Source organism: Leptinotarsa decemlineata, unplaced genomic scaffold, assembly GCF_025532065.1.
Source record: "Leptinotarsa decemlineata unplaced genomic scaffold, Ldec_3_MD MMD2_tig00001019_RagTag_RagTag, whole genome shotgun sequence".
Taxonomy (NCBI): Eukaryota; Metazoa; Arthropoda; class Insecta; order Coleoptera; family Chrysomelidae; genus Leptinotarsa; species Leptinotarsa decemlineata.
Window position 1 is genome coordinate 583,609 of NW_027412557.1, and position 21,076 is coordinate 604,684.

The following is a 21,076-nucleotide window of genomic DNA, read 5'->3' on the forward strand; positions in this document are numbered from 1 at the left end:
GTGATGCCAGTTTCTTGTATTGACCATTTATCCTCAAACATCCAAAAACACCTACAAAAACGTGCAGTTAATATCTACGCAAATGACAAATACGTCTGAACCAAAACCGATATCATATAGGGCCGAATATTTAATTCTAAGGGGCATTGCGCTACGTTAAATGTCGTTATTCTTAAACAATCATAACTTTTGAATTAATGTAGCAAATTTTAATTCCTTCGCTCAGTTTAATAGAGAATAAAACACCCTATATCGGATGAGCTATCACTCACCACCCCATGCTATTTAAATTTTCGAAAGGGTTTCTCTCCTCTAGTGAGAGATGAAATGCACTGTATAGTTTAACTCATATCTCAAAAATAGAAAGCAGATAGTACAACTCAACCAGAATACCAAAACAGTTAGATCAAAAGCCTTGAATTCATCAATAGGAGTCCCGCAGGATAGTATTCTAGGCCCAATACTATTCATTTTTTTTATCAAGGACATCAGCGAGGCTACAAAATATGTAAATTCTGCTCATCTGATCAACTTTGCTGATGTGATGCAGTGTTTGGAACCTTTGGTGTAGTAATGAATATTACTGGATTTTTTTCCAACACCAAACATCAACACAAACCGTTATTTTAACACCTCGACACGTGTTTCGATCACCAAGTGACATCTTCAAGAGGAAGATCCTCCTCTTGCAGAAGTGTTAAAATAACGGTTTGGTGTTGGGAAAAAACTCCAGTAATATTCAACTATGCTGATAACACCAATCTCCTGCTGACTGGTGACATTTTACCAGATTTAATCAAAAACGAAAGTGAAGCAATCAAAATGCAAAGAATATTTTCTTGAGAACAAGTTGATTCTAAATAAAGGAAAAACCGACTGCCTCATATTCAAAACCAACAACAGTTTAGAAACGTCACATCACGTAACACTCGATAACAAAAAAAATTATTTGCAGTACCTCGGTGAAGTTTCTGGGCATCAACATTGATGATACTTTTAGGTCGACAATTCAGATAGACAATATATGCAGTAGATTGTCTTCAATAATATATGTGATAAGAGTACTTATGTTGATCTCGAAGTATTATTAACAGTATATTATGCAAGTTTCTACTCTATCATGACAGTGATTTGAAATTTGAAGACCATATCAGGGTTCTCAAATCGAAGTTATCCTCTGGGTCTTCTTATAGTGTGAGGCTGACATCTTGTGAGTTAGGATTTGCTGCTGCCAAAGTTACATATCACTCTCTCATAGAATCTCACCTACGATATGGGATCCCTTTCTGGGGTGCACGTATTATGACAACATTGCAATCGATTTCAGTTTTACAGAAAAGAGCTCTATGTTTCCTGTGTAAAGACAAGCCACGAGATTCTAATATTAATTTTTATTATTGAAACTATATGTATCATAGACAAACATCAAAATCGGTTTTCAATTAACGCAAACGTCACTCGCCAAAAAAACTTTATTTTTGCATATTCCAAAATATTGCCTTATTAAAGACTCTTTCATTTATAAGGTAGCTTCGCGGCTGTGATTAACTCTCTACTATAACAAAAACGCCCTTTTGTATTTGTATTATCTTGGGAATAGAATTTTATTGCTCTATTGACAACTTTCTCTTCGCCTACATTCATCCCCAAAGACTTCAGAAATCTGCTTACAATGTAAGCAGATTTCTGAAGTCTTTGAAGTAATTCTTATAGAAATATAAATAGATTTATTTGAAATAGATATCCTAATATACATAAATATTATACAAATATATCAGTTATTAAACAAAATTACAAAAAAAACTGAAATATACCTATATAGTAGAATATATTGGGTAAAACATAGCAGTAGTAGATGATGAAGAGATTAATAAAGAGAAGAATGATGAACAACTCAATTGGAATAGTATTGTGCCCGTAGATATTGAGATAAGGAGCGTTTGAAGAGATGTAGGGGGTTACTTTGTTTAATTTTATTAGGAAGCTTGTTATAGTTCAAGAGTCCTCTGTGAAAAATAGAATTCATGGTTCTTGAAAGGTTAGTTCGTGGGACAACCAAGTCATCTCTTTCTCTTGTATCGTATTTGTGTATCTGATGCCTTACAGTATTGAGAAATTATTTCAAGTTGAATAAAGATGCAAAAGTTTCATTCAAATAAAATTTTTCTATTTAATATATTAGTGTAATTTATTTAAATTTTTTAGAATTTACTTTTATATATACAGACAACGAAATTCCATATTTGAAGTTTTGTATTTTGTGACGTACTTTTACAGTCAACGTATTCCACTGTTTTCATGTAGCACTACAAATACTCTGAAGTGAATAAACATATGTTTATTCACACATATCTATCTATCTAATAATTTCCTGTGGTATGTTGGACAATCAACTTTGACACTTAATTACTGATTAAAATTGCTTAACAGAAATACCTTAGATTATTACTACATTTCATGGAGTCATTTCTGGAATAAAAATGCAAACTTTTCATGCCACATTGACAATTGCTTTGATAGGAAAATTTTGTAAATGAAAGACGAATGATTGTTTCTAATTTTTCTGTAACTGGTAAAACAAATTTTTATTTCATGTTACTCTATCACAGAACTTTAAAACTGTTGATCACTGTCATTAAGATACCATAGTGTGAAAAACCCCGTCTCTATCAATTCAAATTGAAAAGTTCGGGTTATTTGCAGAGAAAATACTATTGCTAAAGGTCATTGTAAAACAAAAAACTCAACTCAATTTTATATAGATGGTAATGAAATGATTATAAAAGTCATAAATTGTAATACACATCTATTATATTGGTTAATTAAGTCTTAATTAATATTCGATTCTTAATTTATGAGAGTATTTTGAAATGCTGTGCAAAAAGTCGATGATGTTCTAAAAGACATCGAAATTAATATTTGGTTCGTTAAAAAAACGCTTTTCGGGTCTATCAAAAAATGTATGTACTAGTAAGTAGTATATTCCCTTTCCCTCTCCATGAGAATTTTTTTCCCAAGATTCCACAGTTACATATTCAGTGATACTGTTTTATTTTTAAACTTATTTCCTGTTCAGAACTTCTCAGTTATATAAACTGCCAGAATTTAAACAAAGGGAATCTAGGAATAACCAAAAGGATTTTCAATTCCAAAAATTTGATTTTTTTCAATGTTTCAAACGTCTAGATATTATGTGTCAATACCTTGGATATTCATATTTACAGTCACTTTTCTTTGCATCTTACAAGAGGTGATAATTTGAAATAATTGATGCCACTGTTCCTGCATTTTTTCTGACTTGCATAGAGGATCGTTAGCGTTAGAATTCCATTGAATGCATCACTCCACATAAATTAACTTTTGTTACCCCTACTCCTAGTAAAGTTTCTTTTATTGAAGTGTTTGTTGCAGGATGGAGACATTTCAGGAAGCTGCTCTCCAAATGCTAAAAGAATTTCGAGCACTTTTGCAACACTCTCCTGTTCCCCTGCCGTGCAACAGATTTCTGCAGTTACTTGCCCTTAATATGTTTGCTATTGAAAGCACGCAGCTGAAAGGTAAGTCTTTTTTTTTCTTTACTTTGGGCGACCTATTATTTGATGGATTCCTACTTGGACTATTATTGATTTCAATAGAAATGCCTTTTTCATCTCTCTAATTATTATTTAACCTCCAAAAACACTACTGTTCAATTCAATATAAATAATTTTCCCATGCGCCAGAAGACTTTCAATGAGTGTTTCCCTAATTAATTTGGCTCATTAGCAGTTGACTATAGAAGTGTCTTCATCAGGTTGATTTTGTGTCATAGATTACATTTCTTATACTATGCAAAGGAGAAGGAGGAAGGAAATGATTTTATAACAAGGGAGTGCTGCATAATTTCCAAACATAATGAAACATCATGAAGTGCTACCTCTCTAATTATTAATATTTCATCTTGGTTGTGTAAACTAAACTAGGTTGTGTACTAAACTAGATTATATCATTCCTGAAATATCGTCACATACTAATTTTGATAATCTCATGAAAATTGACATATGACAAACTCACTGCCGTTTCTCATTGGGTAATGTAAACCAGTTTTACTTGATTATGTATATAAAATGAGTAATTTAATAACTTTATTACTGAAAATTATAGTTTGCAAACATCATAAGATGAATAGATTAGTGGTACATTATAAGAAATGTTTCAAATTTATATTATTGCTTATTGACCTATCTCTCTTATGGTTCCAGCATGTCTAAAGTGTCAGAAAAAATATAGTAATTGAATTATATTGTTGCAACTATCAAATATGTGAAATGTTCATTGTGCAAAAAATCTATTTACACCCCTACTTTGCAAAATAAGGCAATTGAATATATTCGTAAATTACCTACAAAACTCAAATCAAGATTTACCTTTTCATTTCCTAAACGAGACATACGAAGAAACATTGCTCATCTTTTGATTTTAATTTGGATACTAATAAGTATGATACCTGGCAATTCTGTAGTCAGATCACCCACTTTTTTCATTTTGAAAATGAAATAGGCATGTAATTTGAAGAATATTGGCAAAATGAAACCTTCAGAAAACATCCTCAAAGTAGCGCTTCAGCAAAGGGGGGCATGGCATCACCAGATATATATGAATTGCAACACCGGATAGAAATTGTCATTACTGAAAGTTAAAATATTTTTTTTGTATTCACCTATGTTGTGGAAGTATGGAGAATAAAAAATTTATAAAAAAATTTGAATAGTACATCGGTGTACTCAAAATGCACCAAACAAATTGTTTGTAACTGTTACCAAAAATGAGAAAGTTGAAAAAGCTTTACAAATAGCTATGTGAATAAAGGGTTCATTAAATGAAATTGTTTTTGTTGAGAGGATCACTTTGATGTAAATATAAATACATTATAAATATATACATTATATTATATATATTCAAACTAATAATAAAATTAATGCATTCATTTATACCTATCAAGGAACAGGGTGGACAAAAATTCATTACCCACACCTACAAATTACATACACTCAAATATATTGCTACACATTTATTTCTTATTTAAATTTAAATAATTGAACTTCAAAAACACATTTAATCATCGAATTTGATAGGACACTCAGGAAGAGCAAAAAACATAATTTTATTCGATTCAGTATGCCAAGAATACTCAAGTATAGTTATATTTTTGTATTGTGTATTCATTATACATTAAAATATGTTTGAGTTTATTATGAAATGAATTGCTCTTTTTCTATCGTGGAAAGATTCCCACATTTTTAAACGGTTTTATTCAGCCTGCCTTGTTTGTTCAGATCAAATTTAGTAATTGAAGTTTGACCCCCTTCCTGTAGACGAATTGATATGAAATTTGGTACACATATCTAGTTTTGATGGCAATACAATTCAATAAATTTGTATCATTGCCGCATTGCAAGATTGCCGAAACTACAAAATGGCGGATTACGTATTTTTTCACAACTACCTCAATATGGGTATCAAATGACAGGGCTTGACTAGTAGAATAGTAGTACACTTTGAAAAAGATGCAAATTCTAGTTGGCAGCGGCTACAAAATGGCGGATTATATATTACCTTGCAATACTGAGGCACTAAATGAACTAAACAGAATAAGAAGAATTGAGTAACAAAATTAAAAACTAAAAACTTGAAAAAATAAAATAAGTAAAAAAAATTTTTGTTGAACGGTTTTATTGAATGAGAAAAGATGATTATGATGTAGATAATGTACTAGAAATTAAAAAATTATTCAGAAGGTTCTAAGTAGTAGTCATTACACCAATCTCCTCAGCAATCAACAGTATTGAGTAGATAAAAAAATAATAAAATCGTTGGACATAGTATTTACATATTTACTCAGGTTAGACTCATCATAAAAAAGAGGTACCTCATCTTGCTGAAACCTAATATTAGTTTAAAACACATTATGGTTCAACAATTTTTCAAACCGGTAGACAGGCAAACCTGATCCCTCACCAGAGAAATTAGATTTTTTTTATTACCTCTGGATGTTTGTAAGGGAATACGTGACATCTGATGTGTACGACACACAACTGCAATTCATTTCAGTACTCTTGGATAGAAAAAGAAATGCTTGCAACGGTATTACCCCAGGAACATTTCATAATGTAGGAAAAAGAAAATGTAAACAGTTTTCATCATTGTCAGAGAGTGAACAATAAACACATTTATTACCTATATTTGAAAGAACTGGAGTGAGTTTTGAACATTTTTCTCTTGAAATTGTGATATTTATACCTCGTTAGCAGATTCCTTAAACTAATATAAAATTGCTAATTACTCAGGAACGGCTGATTCGATTTCCAATAATGAGTATTGAATAGAGAATTGAAATACCTATCAAACGAGCTATCACAAGAGCTCTCTTTCTATAAAAAAAAGTTGATAGCATCCTCACGGTGACGAGTGATGTAACATAATTGTCTTTCTTATTGAAAAGTACGTAAAATGATACTATTTTACGTACATTCTGTCCGACCTTGATTTCCTGTTCCGTTCAATATTTGAGTGGGAGGGGTGGGGGAATATTTACGTCAGCACTGTAGTAGTATTTTTTTATTCTAATGGACTACGAGCCCCTACTAAATTTTTGAGGGCCTCAAAAATGTATGATTGTTGTAGACCTAGAATAGAAAGTGAGTTTTAACATTTTTCCTTTAATTGGTGTACGTGAAACAATATTTGTCAAAAGTTCTTGTTCGTTTTTTATCATTTTGGATATTAATTATTACTGGAATTTTTCTAACCAAACGCCTTACAAAAAATAGGATAGTCTTATCGAATTTTGTGAAATTGGATTTTATTATCAAGAAGAATCATTTATATTGTCATGCCATTTGTGGGTTCATTGAACGGTAAATGTTAGATCAACCCCGTACACCAAAATTGGGGCTCCTTCCATGCCCCCCGCCGGGTTGAGTGCCGTGAGTTGGAATCTTCACCACACGGTTAATGTGTGCAGAACATTCCATCTCGTCCATCCACCACCGCTCCCCCGGAGCGGTCCTCAACTTACTGATGGGCACTTCAGCAAGATTGACATCTGACCTTCTTTGGTCGAAAGTCAGCCTCTAGGTGCTTTTATTACTTTCTGATCTGATGAATTGTTTTATTGTGACTTTCCTAACTGAATTATTGCATGGGGTCCCCAAAAACTAACCGGAGACGAGTGTCTTTTTAGTCGCGAGGCTCAAGGGGCTCAAGTCCATTTACTCTTGTACAGATGATCTTATACTTACAGACCTGTATAATCCAATTAATAATGGCATGACCAAATAAATGACCGTTTTTGATATACAATTTTGCTATAGCCGTACATGAATTACATAGAGAAGTCACTTTTCTAAAAATGACATTTTTTTTATTTTTCGTCTCATTTTTTGTATGGCGTTTGGTTAGAAAAGATCCCATATGTAACTAGTATCTTAGTATATGAAAGCCGTACAAGAAATTTTGTCAAATTAAACACCTTCTTGGGATATCATTTTCACTTTCCCAAGATTTTCAAGTGTACCACCACCAACTGACAGGAATAAGATTGAAACTCATTTTATACGACAGCACGTTGGAAATTACATTTGTAAGACGTATAAAAAAACTTATCTTTGCTAAAATTACAAAGATCTGACGGCTCTGGGATCTTAAACTATATACTTTTCTCTGAAAACGACTTCCATAACACTTTTTGTCAATATAAATATGGTCATCATCTTCAAAACCAATTTAAAATATGGATAGCATTTAATGCCTGCATTAATTTATGGTTTTTGATGGATAATAGCTTCACTTCTAATTGGAAACAATAAGAAGCCTAAGGCAGGCATTCAATTTAAGTGATGCCATTGAAAAATCTATAAAATGAATGTGATTTAAATGTATAGATGGGCAGGTAAATGTTCTTACCGGTCGGCGAACAATTGTACAAATCATTTCTGCTGTTGCTTCCTGAAGTTAACTGTTAATGATCTTACTTGATATTCTGTGTTGTTTAATTACAAAAAGCCCAACAATGTGTTTTTAAAATAGAGATTCATTGAGATTCATTGTTCAGGTATGTTCAGAAAATAACGGGAATTTTTAAATTTCACGGGTTTGGAGAGTCCGATTGCCAAATTTTTGTTTTTTTTGGTGTACATGCCCTGAAGTATGATAAAATTCACAGAAGTATTCATTGTTAATGTTCTCTGTGGCAGCCGCTAAAATTAGACGTGTTTTTAAGTGCTTGGCGATTTTCGTTTGTCGAAACAAATGGAGCGAAGGTTTGGTATCGAATTTTGCATGAAAAATGAAATACAGTGTAACAAAATGTGTGAAATATTAACAAAGTTCTATCGTAAAGACCTGAGTAAAGACGTTGAAGATTTTGAACACTCCGGACGCCCCAGCACATAAACCACCAATGAAAACGGTAAAGTGAAAGAAATGGTTATGAACAATCGCCGAATTACAATCATAGAAGACGCTGATGATTTGTCTGAAACAATCTGATAAAAATAAAACGCTCGGATATGTGGAATAACAATTCATAGTTTTTGCACCACGATCATCTTTATAATTCTATTCCCGATTCGCTAAAACACCGTAGTAATTTTTATAAATTCAAAAAAGTTTTCTGCAAGTTAACACATCCTGATGCATTTCTCTTTCGTATACCCTCTTTTTTACAATCTGTGTTCGACAAGTAGTCATTTTTCGTTATCTTCCATATAATTTTTTTTTATTTTGTTGTTAGTGGTGAATATTCAGGTGACCCAACAAATGCCAATTAATACCAGAAGCAAATGCCAAAAACTGTGCTATATAAATTTAGGTTTTAGGATCAGTTAGGTTAGTCTTTAAGTTATATTATGAGTATTTAAAATAGCAAGGGTTGAGTGGTAGAGCACCTTCGGGTGAACTTCCCCTTGGGATTTCTGAGTAACAAGACGAATCTCATGTAACATTTTATTTTTCATTGGAAATAAAGACATTATTATTATTTTTTTTTTTCACCGTAGTGTGCGCTGGTCAGGCCCTATCCCCCAAAGCCCCGATACATTCGGGAGGGCGCGCCAGCATAATCAACCAATGACCACTCCCCACACCGTGGGGTAAGTGATCATTGGGTCCGAGAATCATGTGCCATGAGCAAACGCAGTGAGCCAAGAATGACAGCCTTCTGCATCTGTGCGGCTAAGATTTCTGCCTTAGTGCGGCAAGCCGGTATGATTTTGAGATTCGAGAGTAGAGAAGACATCATTCCACCAAGGACTCCAATAATCAGAACGACCATCTTGACAGAGTGATCTGGATAGAGTCTGCGGAGTTCGAAGAGAAAATCTCGATATTTTATCCGTTTTTCCTCCTCTTTTCTGACGATATTCGTCTCGCCAGGAGCTGAAGACTCCACGACAAATATCGTTTTGGTCTGGTGGTCGAGAAGGACTACATCAGGCTTATTAGCTTGTATGAGCCTGAGGGTGGGGAACGAATAGTTCCAATGAATTCGGCACTTCTCGTTCCCCACAACGGATTCAATATCCCCCGGAGCGTAGGGCAACACCGGTGTCTCGTCAATACCGTAAGAGTGCCGTAGATGGTAATATAGCACTCTTAGGGCCGCGTTATGTCGATGGATATAGGCCGAGACCGCATATGCTGGACATGCTGATAGCAAGTGCATTAGGGTCTCGGGCGCCTCGCGGCAGGCCCTGCACCTTGTGTCAGGAACCTCTATACCCATCACGCGACTGCGGTAGACTAAGGTGTTGAAGACACCATCCTGGCAAGCCATGATGAACCCCTCAGTTTCCGACTTCAGCCCACTCGACCTGAGAAAAGCGAACGTCAGGCGCTTTGATAAGCCAAGGTCTTCGATGTTATTGAAGAAGACCCCATGCATCGGCTTATCCCTGTGTCTCCGCAGATATAAGGTGATCTCTGCGGCTTTTATCTGAGCTTTTTGCTGAACGGGTTCCAACTCGGTGACAGAGTTGTAGTCACCTCGTTCAGAGTCGAAAACTATACCGAGTTCATCAGCTGCTCGAGCAGCTGCCCTAAGGAGAAATGCTCCAATTCCTGCTCTCTCATGGTCACGGACCATGCAGAGAAGGGGATCCGAACTCCTGACGACTTTACAGTCGTATTATTATTATTATTATTATGCACTTGCACACACTTCTTTATTAATGCATTTTTGGTTTAAAACAATACTTTAACGATGTCTCAGCCTCCATATTTTGCCATACATGACTCCGTGTGACTTTTTCCATCTCACACGTTCGTAATTTTATAAGAATAGATTACATTAAAAGCACATCACTGAAAAGCTAAAAGGCTATCCTAAATATCGAGTTTGAAAAGTGTTTCGAAGATTGATGGAACAAGTATATTCACATATAAACATCGTTTTTATTATTCTCATCTAGTTGATGATTTTTTTCGGAGTGAACGGCATCGACTACTATGGCCCATTATTGCACTTAACTCTGTCAGAATTTTTTGGTACAAATTTCTTCTAGAAGAAAACTTGCACAATGTCAAATATAATTCAATTTTCGTAATACTACCCAGGGAAGTAGTTGTTTGCCGTCACTCATTTGGCAGATCATCTTGTGTAGGAACGTTTTGGAAGAGGTGATTGTTTCGAAATTTATTCGATACATTGGTTTTTTCAATGTATTGTTCTAAACCATCCTCGAAAGAAAAATAACGCTGGCCGCAATTGGTCTGCCATGATAGCGCTCAACGCGACTTGCGCTTCGCGATTGTTCTAGATGTCGCGTGAAGACTTTGATTGCCATATATAAACACTACCAACACGCAGATCGAGAAGTCTAGTTGAAAGTGCGGTACGAAGTGATCTAATAAGGCGAGAGACATTTAAAGTTTAAATTAAAGTGTTTGTGTAGTATTGTGAGTGTAGTAGTGTCAGTGTAGCAGCGAAATAAAGTTAAGTTTAATTGTAGAGTATAGTCAATTATTTCCAAACCTACGGGGAAGACGTAATAATATGCTTACACCTCTCAGACTTACCTCGATTTCCATTTGCTTTGTACATAAATATTCATTATCCAAGAAGTTTTTGTTACACATCATTTTTTGTATGTAACTTAAAGTGAGTTTTAGCCATCTAAATAACCGATTTCATCCTTCTATCGATAAAATGTTAACGCTCACACGATCGACGAATATATTGTTCGACTTAGTTCCATCATTGTCGTCGTGTTGTCATCATAAATTGTTCGATAAAAACGAAAGCAACGCACATGAATATGACGAACGAAATTCTGAGAGTAATAAATGCCCTTCCATTATTCCAAAATAGACTTTATGCGTTTTCTTGGGCGGTCTGACTCATCGAAAAGTCAGAAAAAGTACACCTTTCAAGTTTGGAGAGGTTCATGAAATTTAATGGAGCGGGTACGTCAATGGACGGAATTTATATCTTTCAGACGACAGGAGCGTACTTTTGAATATATTACTTTTTTTAGTTTAAAACTAGAAGAAGCAGATGATGAGTCGATGTTTATTAATTGAATAGAACTGGCCGATACTTGATGAAAATCCATATTAAAAAACTAATCAATACAGTTTATTGTATGATTTTCACTGTAAAAGGGTTTTACAAAAACCGCGACACGTATTTCGCTATACAATAGCTTCCTCAAGGTCTATTTATTGTATAGCGAAACACCTGTCGCGGTTTTTGTAAAACCCTTTATATTGAAAATCATACAATAAACTGTACCTATTGATCAACTTTTTTTTTCGATGTTTATTTGTTTATTCCAAGAACCTATCTAGAATGCTCAGACTTTCTTTTTCTCGAAGTTAAGCCTCAATAAATGGCAATCAGAACTTTCGCATGAAAATTGTTCTCGATAAGCTGGTGGAAAATGCACTGCTTATTTTATGCTCATTTCTGGAACGTGAACGAATTTCAAATGTTTCAATTCTTGAGAAATGAGTACCTGGACATTTCGCTTATTTTTGTAATAAGTATAACTTTCTAAAATTCTGTTGGGGTTTAGTATTTCTAACCTCTCAATACTTTCCTGATTTATGATTTTTGTCGTTGAATATGATATATGAGGCTCTAGTTAAGAGGAAGCAGCTGATGACCGTAGCAGTCGATACTGCCTAATAAAAAAAATATTTCAAAATGAGTCAAACAAGCCCTACAAGTCAAACATTTTAAACAAATTCCAATGGTATTTGCTAGCGCTGGTAGATCACATAACTCAAATGGAAGTACTTTGTGGTGCCCATTTTCTGAGTTGATGAAGTCTATTTTGATTCTATCTTCTGATTGCTAGTATCTGTTTTTCATCACCAAAGTTCAAAATCATTTTTAGTGGATATAATTTAGTTGAGTCATCCTTTCTGGAAACCAATTAAACTTTTTTTGTTAGGTGTCTAGTGTTTTCAATTTTGTTTTTTGTTTTTGTATCGATATTTGTTTTTTTCGGGAATGTCGGCTTCGTTTTTTATTTTGGTGTTTACTGCATTCCCATTGAAGTCCTCGTGTTCTAGGTAGATTTTGTTAATAAGTCCTTAGCCACCTAGGAAACATCATAACTACTCGCGGTTCTGCCAGCTCATGTAATGTAGCAGAATCAATCAAGCGGATAATTTTGTTTCACGTGAGCGCCGTTTTTAGAAAAGTTGTTTCTTTAAACGCCGCAGTATCTTGGAATTTGAAAGTCTCAGTTGAAAATGATATTCATCGCCGGGATTTTCTGTTCAATATGTCTACTCAGCAGTACTTCCTCACTACCAGTCTTCAAAGTTTTCTGTCAGACATTGACTTCGAAGAGGTTTTTTTTTTACAATATCCAGACTCGGAACAAAATAATAGAGTATTTTTGCAACCAAGAAATGTTCCGTGATTTTTGAAATGTATTTCAATTCGTACAAAAGTTTCTCTATTAATATCGGTATATATTCTCTAGTGGATGTTTTAGGAACCACATTCCTCATTTTAATTTCATTGATTTCTGTTCGAGATAATAATAATTCGAACCGCTGGTACCTACGGTAAACTTACATTCGTGATCGTCTGGATGTCTCGACTTTTCACGTGATGATTATCGATTTTTTGGGAGTGTAACACTGTAAACCTACAAACGTCTCCTGTTGCTGTTCTAATTGATCTACTAAAAAACCGATAGCTGTATTCCCTGTACAGACTTAAGGATCTAGATGTATATTGTGTCTCTTGGTTTTTCATATACGGTAATCTATCTTCACTTGGGTTTCTGGACCTTGATTTTACCTTACCTTAAGCAAATGGTTTTCCCTTTCTATATTTATCATTTTCATCGGGTTTCTCCAGTAAGCAACTGTTTATTGAGTCTAATATTGAGTCTGTTACTGACTCTAGTATTTTTGTATTATTGTCTTTGGTGAAATGAAAGCAAAGAAACTAGAAAGATTCTTGGCTATTTCGAACTGTAGCGGTTTGATCTGATCGTATGTTGTTTTGCAAGCCTCGTAGCGCGTTACATCTTGGTAATATCTCAATCCATCCAAAAGTCTGCAGATCGATTTGTTCGACAAATGATCAAGGTACCTACTAGGTTGAATCTCTGAATTCAGATCCTAAATTGGATTAAGTAGTTAAGGGTTATTGTTATCATATTTGCTTTCCAAAGCTTAACAAGTTGAATGTAGTCGCCCTGTACATTAACCGGAATCGTCTAAAGGATATTTGCCCTAGCAGACTGAAAACTGAAGAGATGGCTATTCCTTCTTGGTGTTGACTGATGACGCTCGCTTTTGCTTCAAATCGGTTACTATACAATACTATACATGATCAACAAGGTTATAAACTTCCATACCTTTGAGTGTGGTCTACAAACATTGCCGTCGAAGGTTGGAGGTTTCAACGCTTTCAGTTGCATATGGTTCTTTTGCCATCCTATTTCTCTTCTCGTTGATTGGGGAAACTTTCTGGGATATCTGCCTACTTCTTGGTTTCCTCTTCTTTCCATTTCATGCGCTACCATGTCGCTTATTTCCCTGCTAACTTCCTGAAAACTGATTTCAAACTCTTTGGATTCACTTTTCTTTGACTTCTCTACATACATTTATTTTGTCTTTTTGTTGTTTCGATACTAGTTGTTTGAAAAGTTTCATATTTATGCAATTGCTTGCATTTGGCTTTCTTTTTAATCATTTTGTTCTTGTATTTGCGTTACTTTTCGTTCCAGCATCATTGTTTTTGATGACTAAAATTCTTACTGATGCCGCCATGCGTCGTATTTGTTGTTCTAGTTTTTACTTTTATTGATACTTGGACACGTCAGTACTACTAATCCTACCGCTACCACCCAAGTTTACTTTCTGAAGATTCGAAAAAAACCCATTTATTCTTCTTTAATCAAAATGCAATCTGATAACTAACAAAAATAACGTAACTTCATATCTCATACGTATAAGCTTCAATTTTGTTTGATCTAAAATATGTTTCTAACGTTCTCAAACACATATAAAAGTTGATAAATAGTACTCGAATTCTAGAATGATCTTAGAATCTATGTTCTTACCTCTTGCTGGAAACATTTTTTTCTCGGTAGTTTTATAGCTGTTGAAGCATTTCTGTTTTTTATTAGTTCATTTTCGATCCTATCCTGTATGTTCAGAATTAATCATTTTCACACCCCGGAAACTACGATATATTCAAAACAATAATGAAATTTATCTCTCTCCAAGAAGATTCCGTCACCGGCAACGCCATCTTGATTTATTAAGACACTTAAATCGTCGTTTATTCACCGTTTAAGTGTCTTGTTCTAGGGTCCCTTGATGCATAGTTGTGTTCAGGTAATTTGCTTACATTTGCAATTTATATGGCATTTTCGAAGTGAGATGGATCTCTGGAATGCTTGCCTGAGAAGAATGCGTTCGCGAGAATATAGTTTCGTTCCCCGCACGTTATAAGGAGGGTTTTATGTACTTGGGAGTTTAGGAATAAATACTGTATTACAACGTGTCACATTTCTAACGTATCAAAAATCATTTTTAAAGTGGACAGACATTATTTCCATTTTATTGTTAACAAGTTTGATGGAGTAGAAGTAGAAACAATTCAATTTTATTTATGCTTTTTTCAATATTGTGTTATTAGAAAGCAGACATTTTTCAACATATATCTGGTGTATTTGCGGTATTCTTGAGAAGGTCGTAAAATCCTGACTCCTTTAAGAAATATCTTGAATTATTTTAGAAAAAAAGTTTTGGCTTTCTAACATATGAGCTGGGCCTAAGAAAGAAAACGTTTTTTTTGTCCAAAATTGGGTTTATTCATCAACGTAATCTTCATCAAGAGCCACACAATCATTCCAGCGTCGCTCTAACATTTCAATACCACTTTTGTAGAACGATTTATCTTATGCATCAAAACAGACCATAGTTTCAGTAATAATCTGTTAATTCGAGCGAAATTTCTTACCGGCAAGCATTTTTTTGAGGTATGCGAACAGCCATTAGTCGCTGGGAACCAAATCTGGCGGATACGGTGGATGTGGAAGCAATTCGAAGTTTAATTCATATAGTTATTGTTTTGATTTACTTTTGACACGGTACGTTGTCTTGATGAAACACATTTTTTTCTTTGCTATATGCGATCGTTTCTTTGCAATCTCGGCCTTCAAACGCTCCAATAACGCTATATAATATTCATATGTTTATGGTATCTCCCATCTCAAGATAGTCGTACGCACTCACAACTCAAAATACCAAGGTCTTTACCTTTCCAGCCGATTGTTCTGCTTTCGGGCGCTTTGGACGAGGTTCACTACTCTAACTCTAGACATAAAAATGACGAGGGAACCGGATATAATGACAGTATGTTCAAAGCTAAGCACCATCTCATATATAATAAAAAATCTCAGAGAAATTGTCTCTATCGAAGTCTTAAGGTTAATTTATTTTGGATTGGCGCAATCAGTGTTGCATTCATTTCACAGAAAAAAGTATTGAGAGCAATTTTCAGAGCTTATCCACGACATACCTGTGAACCTCTATTCCTTATAAATTCCTTCAATTCTAAGATGATTACATATTAATATAATGGCTGTGGTATACATTTTATTTACTTTATACATTCTATACATTTTAATATGTTATGACAAAACTTTAGATTTGTCTTTTGTATTACTTTTTTATGTAGCTGACTAGTCCGATATAATTCTTGCAGGATGTAAGTAATTTCTATTGTTTACATTTGTGTATGAATTTTGTGGATGAAATAAAGATTATGATTATGATGACCGTTTTGATTTTGGAGTGAAGTCATGGATACATGTTTCATCCATTGTCACACATCGACGCAAAAATTCCGGTTTATTATGTTTAAACATGGCCAAACACTGCTCAGAATCATCAAGGCGTTTTTATTTTTGGTCAACAATGATCTCGCGCGGCACCAAATTTGAACAGAACTTTCTCATAGTTGAATGCTCATGAAATATAAAGCCAACACGTTCTTTTGATATCTTTACAATGTCATATAACTCACGCAACTTCACTTTTCGATCATTCAAAACGATTTTGTGATTTTTTTATGTTTTCTGGTTTTGCTGCCTCATTTGGACGTCCACTGCGTTCTGCATCATCGGTGTCTCTACGACCACGTTTGAAGTCAGCAAACCATCATTTAATTGTTGTTTCTGATGGAGCAGAGTCCTTATACACGTTTCAAGCCATTGCTTCGCTTGAACGGTATTTTTTTCCATCAAGAGCAGTGTAAAATTAAAACATGAAATTATTTTGATCCAGTGTTTTGAAATTAATAAAAGTAGTGTTACTCTTAGCACAATAACACACAATTTTTCTTTTGAAGGTTGGTACTAACTGAAAGAGCGGTGAATGCAATGACACTAGTCCATCTATGTGTTAGGTCCGAGACTTTTCAGCCTATGTGGTACTTTTCCATCTAGATACAAACAAATGTCGGAATCTTCCAAAGAAAGGAAGGTAGAAATCGATTTAAAAAATAGTAACTCTATACAAAGATGTGTAGATTATGCAAAGAAGTAACTTTCAGACACAAACTGGAAAAAATGCCCTCTTGAAACAACTAGTTTCGTATAAAGATTGAATTACACGAAAGAAAAATACGTTCGAAACAAATACTTTTATGAACACTGAATTATACAAAAAACACTTTTCTCTACTCAGTTTATATTCTAAAATATAATAAGCAACGAGTCATCCGAATCAGAAAAATCGGGACAGGCTGAAGATGGAAACAACTATGGCTTTGTGGGAGTACAACAAAGAGCATGTATGTATATATACAGGGTGTTACCAGAAGTAGAAGATAAATACATTACAAGTTATTTAAAAAACAGATTGGGAAAACTTTATTGCGAAAGAACTGAAATCGAATATTCCAAATAAAAAATGTTTTATGGTAGGAACTGATTTCGCATATAGAGGGGAATTGTACAAACCTTCTCTATGGCCCAAAGGAGCTGGTTTTCACATGTTTGATTTTAGAAGATACAATGAATATCATCAAAAAGAATCTCCTGAAAACGTTTTTCTTTAAAGTAAATGAGCAGGTATTGAAGAATTATAATAGTAGTGCAAAAAAAAAACAATAATTTCTCTAGGATAAGTCTAATACATCAAAATATGCAATCACTGGGAAACAGTGTTGAAAAAATTGAATGTTTTCTAAAAGATAATCCGAATTGCGGTTTTATATGCGCTACAGAGCACTGGAAATCACAATTCGAACTTGAAAACATAGGAATAAAATTTTTTAAGTTACCTTCATTCTTTTGAAGATAAAATCAGATTTGCTAACACTGACTCAGTGTTTTGATATTCACAAAACAATTGACTACACACGTATAACTCCAACCACAAAGAGTTGTATAGACAACATACTTACAAATTATACAGGAACTTATGAGGCAAAAGTTATAGACATTTACATTTCTGATCACAAAGCTCAAATATTAACGTGGGAAATGGCAAATAAAAAGATACATCATCATACTTTTACAAGAATTTTCTCTAAAGATAAGATAATCGAATTTAGTAACAAACTCAATACATTAACTTGAACAGAATAAAGACTTCTGATAATAAAAATAAATGTATGTGGACAATATGCTCGGAACTAACAGGAACAGAAAAAATATCCGAATGTCAACTACAAGGGGATATAGAAAAAATTGTGAATGACTATAACAAATTCTTGATTAAAATTGTTCCAGAATTAATATCAAACCTCCCAAATATTCCTTTCGAATGTTCAATAAAATATAATTTTGAGTCAATGTTAGCAAAGCCAATATCTCCTCAAGAGGTAATAAAACAATCTCATAAAGTTAAAAATAAACACTCTAATGGGTACGATGAAATTCCCACTTCTTTGATGAAAAGAAGTTTACTGAGCATAAGTGAAATTATATCATATATCATAAATAACTCCATGAAATTTGGCGTCTTCCCTTCAAGACTGAAACTATCCCTAGTGAAACCTATTTATAAAAAGGGGGATTCTGAACTTATGGAAAACCATCGACCTATAAATATTCTACCAAGTTTTGCAAAATTATTTGAGCTAGCTATGTGTAATAACATTACAAATTTTCTATATAAATGTAATATAATGTAATATAATTATAGCAATAACCAACACGGATACTTACGAGAGAGATCAACAAACAGTGCAATATTTCAATTTATTCAAAATATAACAAACTTAATGATAAGAAAATATTCAGCACTTGGTATGTTCTAAGTTGTGTCAAAGGTATTTGACTGCTTGAATCACGAGATACTTATAAAACAACTAGAACTATATGGTATAAGAGGAAATTCACTGAAATGAATTGAATCTTATCTAACAGATCGCCAACAAATAGTTACTATTAACAAACACGGTCGAACATACAAATCTGAGAATGCGGCAGTGAAAGTAGGAATACCCCAAGGAAGTATTGCGGGTCCCTTGTTATTTATTATCTACATAAACGATTTATGTTATTATTCGAACACACATAATTCAATTACAGTCTTTGCTGATGGCACTAATTTATTAATAGGCCGTGAAACATACCCTGAAGTAGTAAAAACAGGTATGGAAATGTTTAATGATACAAAATAATGGTTCACTAGGAATAGGCTAATTTTGACTGAATGTAAAACTAATTTTATACTTTTTAGAAGTAATCAATTACAGATAGAACGACTTCAAAATTTTAATATTGAAAACATTACTATAAAATACTCAGAAGACACCAAATTTCTAGGACTTCATATTGATGAATTCTTGAAATGGAATAAACAGATTGATTATACAGCTATCAAATTGAGCAAAATTTCGTATGGACTAAGGGTGGTTCACAAATATCTCAACAAAGAATCCGAAAAAATTTTATATTTTTCCAATTTTGAGTATGGAATCATACTTTGGGGAAACAATAGTAATATAAATAAAATATTTGTAATTCAGAAAAGAGCAATCGGAATGATGTGTAATTTGAAGTATAATCAATCCTGTAGATATGTCTTCATAACGGGATAATGACGATATATGCTCTTTATATTTATGAATGCTTAATGTTTGTATTAAAAAAAATAGGCATCTGTTCTTTAACAATATTATTCAACATTTCTATAGAACAAGAAGAAATGATTTCGTGCTCCCTCATTACATGTCGATGAATCTGTACAATAAATTGCCTAATCGAATCAAAGATTTGAGGAGCATAAAAAATCTAGGAAAGAAATAAAAAAATATTTAATAGATTTAGAACCATATAGTGTTAGTGACTATTTAGACCAAACCGAATTATAGAAATGTATATATTTATGAGTATATGTAGTATTTTTCTTTTATTTTTTGTTGACATTATTTCATTCTTTGTTGTCTCTGTACAAGCTGTAAGAGCCGGCATATTTTTGAAATAAAGATTATAATTATTAATAAACAATCGTTATGGAATTGAATCAGATATCATTCACAGGATCCCTACACAATATACTAAATGAAAGTTTACTAATTGAGTAGAGAAAAGATTTTTTTGTATAAGTCGTTGTTCATATATAAGTATTTGTTTTGAAAGTATATTTCTTTCGTGTAATGCAATGTTTATATGAAAGTAGCAGTTTCAAGAGGGCTTTTTCCAGTTTGTGTCTGAAAGTTACTTTTTTGCATGATCTACACATCTTTGTAAAGAGTTACTATTTTTTGAAAATTATTGCTTCCTTCCTATCTTTGGAACATTCCCACATTTTTTTATCGAGATGGAGAAATAGAAAACCAAAAAATTCTTTGCCAAAAATTAACCTCTTCTGAAAATATAATGCTTTCAATTTCAATTTTGAATTATCACTTGAAAGGTTTTCGGGTCTCCTCAGCTCACTTTTTCAAATGATTGTCAATGAGGCAAACCATATGCTTTATGAAATAGATTGACTTGAGAGAATATTTGAAAGGTCTGAAATATTTGAAAGGTCTGAAATTATAGCAAACAGCAAATTACATAGCTTCAAAGTAGAATGAAAAAAGTAAATTTGGACCGCGTGGCTACTTAGAATCTTATTCATGTTTAAATACAATCAAAAGTGTACACAGTACACACTTGGCAAAACGCCGACTCACAATATGCGTATTTAGCAACAAATATTCAAAAGCGCCAATAAACTTTAGTTTTGATCGAGTTTTTGGACCATTTTTAGATAATTTGTCGGAGTGAAATTCTTTTTTTGGAAAAAAGATTCTTCATTATTACTTTTTTCAAAGTATTATTGTACACATTATTTAATAGACGAGTAGGTAATAATAATGGATGGAATATTGACTTCAGAGAAAACATTTGAAAGGTTTTATGAGGCATGCACTTCTTTTGCCTTCAGATGTACCTGTCGAAATTTTTCCGGACTGAACTTCCGGGTAACGAGCAAAACCTGCTGAATCCACATATTCGAAGTACCGTTAAATTTATTAAATAAAACTCCAGTTACACAAAGTATCCTGCATAATATATCTTCGCGGATACATTACATACGTAACATAAGGCTTTCCGAG

General features: G+C 33.5%; 1 protein-coding gene across 3 annotated transcripts in view; it reads left to right on the forward strand.

Annotated features, from left to right (window-relative positions):
* LOC111503297 (telomerase-binding protein EST1A) overlaps positions 1–21,076 on the forward strand; it is a 258,113-nt gene that overhangs the window by 48,774 nt on the left and 188,263 nt on the right. For all 3 annotated transcript variants that reach the window (XM_023157571.2, XM_023157567.2, XM_023157570.2), the window contains one exon: positions 3,412–3,557. In XM_023157571.2, the coding sequence (XP_023013339.2) occupies positions 3,412–3,557 (146 nt within the window). The remainder of the gene's footprint in view (positions 1–3,411; positions 3,558–21,076) is intronic.